The sequence below is a fragment of the Chroicocephalus ridibundus genome, chromosome 11, assembly GCF_963924245.1.
Source record: "Chroicocephalus ridibundus chromosome 11, bChrRid1.1, whole genome shotgun sequence".
NCBI lineage: Eukaryota > Metazoa > Chordata > Aves > Charadriiformes > Laridae > Chroicocephalus > Chroicocephalus ridibundus.
In genome coordinates, this window is record NC_086294.1 from 1,997,761 (window position 1) to 2,003,889 (window position 6,129).

The following is a 6,129-nucleotide window of genomic DNA, read 5'->3' on the forward strand; positions in this document are numbered from 1 at the left end:
TCGGTCTGGGAGCGTCCGGGTGGTACGGAGCCGTGGTGCAGCGAAGCGGAGGGGCCCGCGGCAGGGTCGAGGAGCGCGAAGCGGGGACGGAGCCGATCGGCAGGCGGATAAGTAGGCGGAACGGCGGGCCGCGGTGATGTTTGCGGCGGGGAGGCAATGGGTCCGGCGGAATCGATCCCTGCTGTGGTGCGTCCTGGTGGCAGCGTGGGAGGCGGCGTGGGGCCAGCTGCGCTACTCCGTTTCCGAGGAGATGCCGAAGGGCTCGTTCGTGGGCGACGTGGCCAAGGACCTGGCGCTGGACCTGCCGGCGCTCCAAGACCGCGGCGTCCGCTTAGTTTCCGAAGGTGGGACGCAGTATTTCGCTCTGCACGGGAAGACGGGACATTTAGTGACGGCGGAGAGGATAGACAGAGAGCAGCTGTGCCGGCTACTGGAGAAATGCGTGCTGCGCTGTGAGGTGATAATAGAGGGAGAAATGCAAATTTACAGAATCGAAGTGGAAATCAGGGACATTAACGACAACGCCCCCAGCTTCCGAGAGAAACAAACGGAGCTGAGAATGAGCGAGATGACAGCTCCGGGCTGGCAGTTTCCCCTGTCCGAGGCTCACGACCCGGACGTGGGACGGAATTCCCTGCAGAGGTACGAGCTGAGCGGCGACGAGCACTTCTCGCTATCCGTGCAGGCGGGCCCCGGCGGGGACCAGCGTCCCGAGCTGGTGCTGGCGAAGGCGCTGGACCGGGAGGAGGCGGCCTTTCACGAGCTGGTGCTGAGGGCGAGCGACGGCGGCGAGCCGTCGCGGACGGGCACGGCGCGGATCCGCGTGGCGGTGCTGGACGCCAACGACAACGCTCCCGCGTTCAGCCAGGCGGAATACACGGTGCGTGTGGCGGAGGACGTGCCCGTGGGCTCCGCCCTGCTCACCGTCACGGCCACCGACGCCGACGAGGGGATGAATGGCGACGTCAAGTACTCGCTGAAGAAAGTGACGGATATGGCATCGGAGATTTTCCATCTGGACCCTAAGACGGGAGAGATCACGCTGTTGCGTAGCCTGGACTTCGAGGAAGGCGACTCGTACGAAATGGAGGTGCAGGCAAGAGACGGAGGAGAGCTTTTCGACACGTCAACAGTGACGATCACAGTGACAGACGTCAACGACAACACGCCCCAAATTTCGATACGGTCGACGCTGAGCGAGATCTCTGAGGACGCCCCGCCGGGGACGGTGGTGGCCCTGCTGCACGTGCAGGACCGCGACTCGGGCCCCAACGGCCAGGTGACCTGCTCGCTCGACGACGGCGTCCCGTTCCGTCTGGAGAAGACCTTTGAGGACTACTACCGCGTGGTGACTGCCGAGGTGCTGGACCGTGAGGCGGTGTCGGAGTACAACGTGATGGTGCGGGCGTCGGACGGCGGTTCGCCGCCGCTGTGGAGCAGCGCGGTGCTGTCGCTGCGGGTGCTGGACGTGAACGACAACGCGCCGGTGTTCGCGGAGGCGCGGTACAGCGCGCGGGTGGCCGAGAACAACGCGGCGGGCGCGCTGGTGCTGACGGTGCGGGCGGCGGACGCGGACTGGGGTCAGAACGCGCGCGTGCGGTACCGGCTGTGGGAGGGGCGCGTGCGGGGCGCGCCGCTGTCGTCGTACGTGTCGGTGCACGCGGAGACGGGCGCGCTGTACGCGCTGCGCTCCTTCGACTACGAGGAGGTGCGCGAGGTGGGGCTGTGGGTGCGGGCGGAGGACGGCGGCGCGCCGTCGCTGAGCAGCAACGTGTCGGTGCGCCTGGTGATCGTGGACGAGAACGACAACGCGCCGCAGGTGCTGTACCCGCCGCCGGCGTCGGGCGCGGGCTGGGCGGGCGTGGAGCTGGCGCCGCGGTCGGCGGAGCCCGGGGCGCTGGTGGCCAAGGTGGTGGCGGTGGACGCGGACGCGGGGCAGAACGCGTGGCTGTCGTACGAGCTGGCGAAGGCGACGGAGCCGGCGCTGTTCCGCGTGGGGCTGCACAGCGGCGAGGTGCGCACGGCGCGGGTGCCGCTGTCCCGCGACGCGGCGCGGCAGAGCCTGGTGGTGGTGGTGAAGGACCACGGGCGTCCGGCGCTGTCGGCCACGGCCACGCTGACGGTGGTGCTGGCCGAGAGCGTGGGCGAGCTGCTGTCGGAGCTGGGCAGCGCGGCGGCGGCGGCGGCGGCGGGCGAGCCGTCCGTCAGCCTGACGCGCTGGCTGGTGCTGGCCGTGGCGGCCGTGTCCTGCCTCTTCCTCGCCTTCCTGCTGCTGCTGCTGGCGCTGCGCCTGCGGCGCTGGCGCCGCTCGCAGCTGCTGGCGGCGGGCAGCGGCGCCTTGCGCGGCGTCCCGGCCTCGCACTTCGTGGGCATCGACGGCGTCCGCGCCTTCCTGCACTCCTACTCGCACGAGGTGTCGCTCACCGCCGACTCGCGCAAGAGCCAGCTCCGCTTCTCGGGCGGCAGCTGCTGCGACACCCTCCCGGCGCGCCCGCCGCCCGACGAGCCCGCGCCGCTGCTCGCCGAGGACGCCGACGGCGCCCGCCGCGCCGACCCCGCCGCTCCCCCGGTGAGTTCCTCCCACCACGCTTGCTCCGCCACGCCTCCCTCTCCCGCTTCTCTGTCCTTTCCCACCCGTGTTCTCTGTCCTGTCTGTAGGATGAGGTTTCGTTACAAGGAAGGCAAAGCTTCTTTTCTCCTTTTGTCCCCGACATGTGTCAGGATTAGCTCTTCTGAACCCATGTATTGCATGATCAGCAAAACGCAGTTTTCGTTATTAGCAGGGTCAGCTATCTTCCAGACCGCACCTGTGCTTGAATGGGATGAGAGTGTTTTGGAACGGACTGTTAATGGCTCCCTGTATAACTCAGCTGCTCGTCGTTTGCACTGTTCTCAGCCTTTCTGTTTCTTCTTGATAACGTGGTGGGCAACGATATGTCTTTGTATTCGTTCATGCTTTGATCTTTGTGCACCGGGTGGAGGAAGGGACTGGGCAACAACTGGTCCCTTGTCGATGTCTGTCTGCCTGATTTGAAGATGAAGGACAACCGTAGAAGTTGTGAGTATTTGTGAAGGGTTTTGGGTCGTTGTATATGAAGGGGTATTGGAGGAAATGGGAGATGTGTTTTGCTGATTCCCTTTCTTTTAAGTTTGACTTCTTTGAAAGAGAGCTAGATGTGTCTTGGCTTGACGATACATGCTATGGCAAGAGCCATAGGAGGGTGGGAGGGAGAGATTCAAGGTATGGGAGGAGACCTAAGGAGGGGGCTTGACCCTGTGAAGAAGTTCACTGACTCCTTCTTTTCTGGAGGACAGCTCCTCATTTACATTTAGAACCACCATGTGTCTTCACAGAAGGATGGTGAGTAGACAAATATATGTTCTGTCTTAGTACAGAGATGTAAAGATATTGATGTGAAGTCCACGGGTGATTCTGGTGCGTGTTGAAGAGAACTGGTCTGGGCAACTGGACCTTTGATGTTATATGCTTTCAAATTATGAGTGTCAAAGGACACCATGCAAGTTGTGAATGGTTGGAGATGACAGTCCTGGGAGTCTTCGTGAGGGTCTGTTGAAGGACACAAGAGATTTGCAGTGTTCCCTGTTTAGTGTCCATGTGTGTTGTCATGCAATTGCATCTTCCCAAAGAATTTTTGCTAGCACATATATTATTCCAGCTGTATTGGGAGCCCTGGGTTGTTTTTCCCATGTCATTGCAGGGTGTCATCATTTCTTAACTAACATCTGAATTGTGTAGTTAGGAGAAATGACATAAAGGGAGCTTTATGAAGAACAAACTGTATTCGTTTTCTACTAAATACCTGAATTATGTACCTACTGTAAGTTCCATAATCTGGAAGAGTATGTGGTGATCTCTTCCTTTCTGCATGTGCCAGCTGGGCTATTCTCTCTGACAACATGTGGAAGATCTCATCTGCGATATTTGTCTGACTGTCCCGTATGTGGCTTTCATGTTTACAGCTGTAAAGGGAAAGACTTCCGTAGACATGTTTGTTTTTTTTTTTAAATGTCACTGGAAGAAATGCTCTTGCTTGTCACATGCACATGGAGAGAAGTCAAATATTATGCATGGTAAAGAGAAGTTGTCTGTGTGTCTTTTCTTTCAGTGGAGTGTATTTTCAAATTTGGAAGGTCAGGGTTTGTTGCTAGACTAAGTAAAATGAATCTGAAGGTGTCTCATTTTTGGATATCACACTACTCATATTCCAGCTGGCCAAGTTGTAGGTTCACCAGTTTGCTTTCCTGTTGTATGATGTTTCCCATGAATGGCAGTTATTGCGCACTGATGTTGATTTTATATTAAAGTTTCAGAGTGACCTGTCTTGCAAGTTGCCCAACACGCTGATTCAGATGATGCTCTCTTTGGGGTGATACTTAGGAGACTGGGTCTCTCTTGAAGTTACAAATCACTTATGCCCTTGAGAACACTTGTCATTTTTTCAAATGAGTATGATGAGCAGAGAAATCTCTTTGCATATGTCCATGTTGCGATCCTTGTTGTCTGTAAGGAGAAGTTGTGTGTGCAACTTTTCCTTCAGCGGTGTCTGTCTGCAAAGGTCATTTTCACATTGAAGATGTTTGGTCAGGGTGAAAAGTTCTGTCTGTGCTGAGACAGGTCAGGTGAAAAAGTTTGCTGTGGTATAATTAGAAATCCTTGTTGTGATCCTTGTTCTCCATATTTTTTAATTTGGGTTGTATTATTATTATTATTATTATTATTATTACTATTACTATTAATATTATTACTATTATCAATACTACTACTGTTATTACTATTATTATTATTGTTATTGTCCAGGTGTAAATCTGGGCCTCATTGTGGCTTGTAACCTTTAAAACCTTAAAAGAGCTCTTGTGGTTGTTGGGCTGAAAGAGGAATGTACGTTCATTCCTTGAAGTTGTTCAGCTGCCAAGACAAAGACTTTGATGGGCTCTGTTTGCCGAAGGTGTCACTGAATGTAATGCTCTTTTGCCTGTGGCTGACATTTGGACAAAATATTGGATACTGTCTGTGGTCAAGTAAAGGCTGTGAATGCAGAGGAAGGAGGGTGAGAGGCTGGCTCTGAGCCGTGCAAATAGGTGTGTCACTGTGGATTTGGCTGAGCAGTGGTTTGATTTCATGGCTGCTGCTGAGGCCTGTGCCATTCATGCTGTGATCGGAGATTCCCTGTCCTGAAAAACCATAAAGAATTTGCACAATAAAAGGACATGTAGAATGATGATGTATGGGCAGAAGGGTCATAATTCCTGCGTGAAAAAAGCTCCTTTATCCATCTGTATCTCATTTGAACACAGCTATGTTGAGTTTCTTCATAGATGTAATTACACTTTCTTTTAGGCCTTTGTGTCCTGCAAGGTCATGGTTCATTTTCCCCATGGCTGCATAGCTCTTTTGAATTTGAAACTGTGGGTGTTGTTTTGTAGCAAATATTTTCTTCCCTTGTCAAGCCTTCAGCCACCTGAAGAAACCTAGGATGACTTACCTTGAGAAAGAGGCCTATGACATGTCTTTCCGTTTACAACTCTCTATTTGTCTGCAGATGAGCAGGCTACAGAGTAGAAAAGTTGATGAGAACTGATGACTATTTCTTAAAATGAACTCTTGTACGATGCAGTCCAGAGGAAGACCTTAGGGTTGCACTTGTGCTTGAAACATCAGTGATTTGCAGGTGCTCAGGGGGATGAATTTCAACACCAGCAGTGAAGACTGAGAAGACTTCCCGGTGGGTTTCTCTGCAAGACTTTGTCTTTAATGGTTCCTTGCCTTCCTGATCTGATTTTGTTCAGCTCCTGGTTTCCTCTGTATGTAGGTTAAGTTTGAGGTAGTGGCATATCTTCATTTATCCACGTGTTGTGCGCTAGTGCCTCTTGCTCATCCTTCTGTTTTTGTGGAAGGCAGGAGATGTGAGGTTATATTTGCGTTCTGGTTGTGTTAGGGAGAGGGGATTAAAGCATGATGTCAGTAGAAGTGCCACCTCTGTGGAACAGTGTGTGTGATAAAAGAGGGGAGGAAATTCCCCAGAAGCTGATAGTTAGATTTTCCCCAGTCTCTCTTGGGTGTTTGCTCCTCTTTTAGTTCAGACATCTATCCTCCATGTACTTAACATG

General features: G+C 54.0%; 1 protein-coding gene across 1 annotated transcript; it reads left to right on the top strand.

Moving 5' to 3' along the window:
• LOC134522124 (protocadherin gamma-A2-like) lies at positions 1-5,581 on the top strand. Its single transcript, XM_063349430.1, has 2 exons — positions 1-2,654; positions 5,562-5,581. The coding sequence occupies exons 1-2, from the start codon at positions 137-139 to the stop codon at positions 5,579-5,581; spliced, it is 2,538 nt and encodes an 845-aa protein (XP_063205500.1). The 5' UTR covers positions 1-136.
• The last annotated feature ends 548 nt before the right edge of the window (positions 5,582-6,129 follow it).

What these genes read in the sequence shown, in the direction of transcription:
- LOC134522124 (XM_063349430.1), top strand. Translation starts at nt 137, where the DNA reads ATGTTTGCGGCGGGGAGGCAATGGGTCCGGCGGAATCGATCCCTGCTG. An exon ending in CCGTGTTCTCTGTCCTGTCT is followed by an intron (nt 2,655 to 5,561) that starts GTAGGATGAGGT and finishes ATTTGTCTGCAG; the next exon opens with ATGAGCAGGCTACAGAGTAG.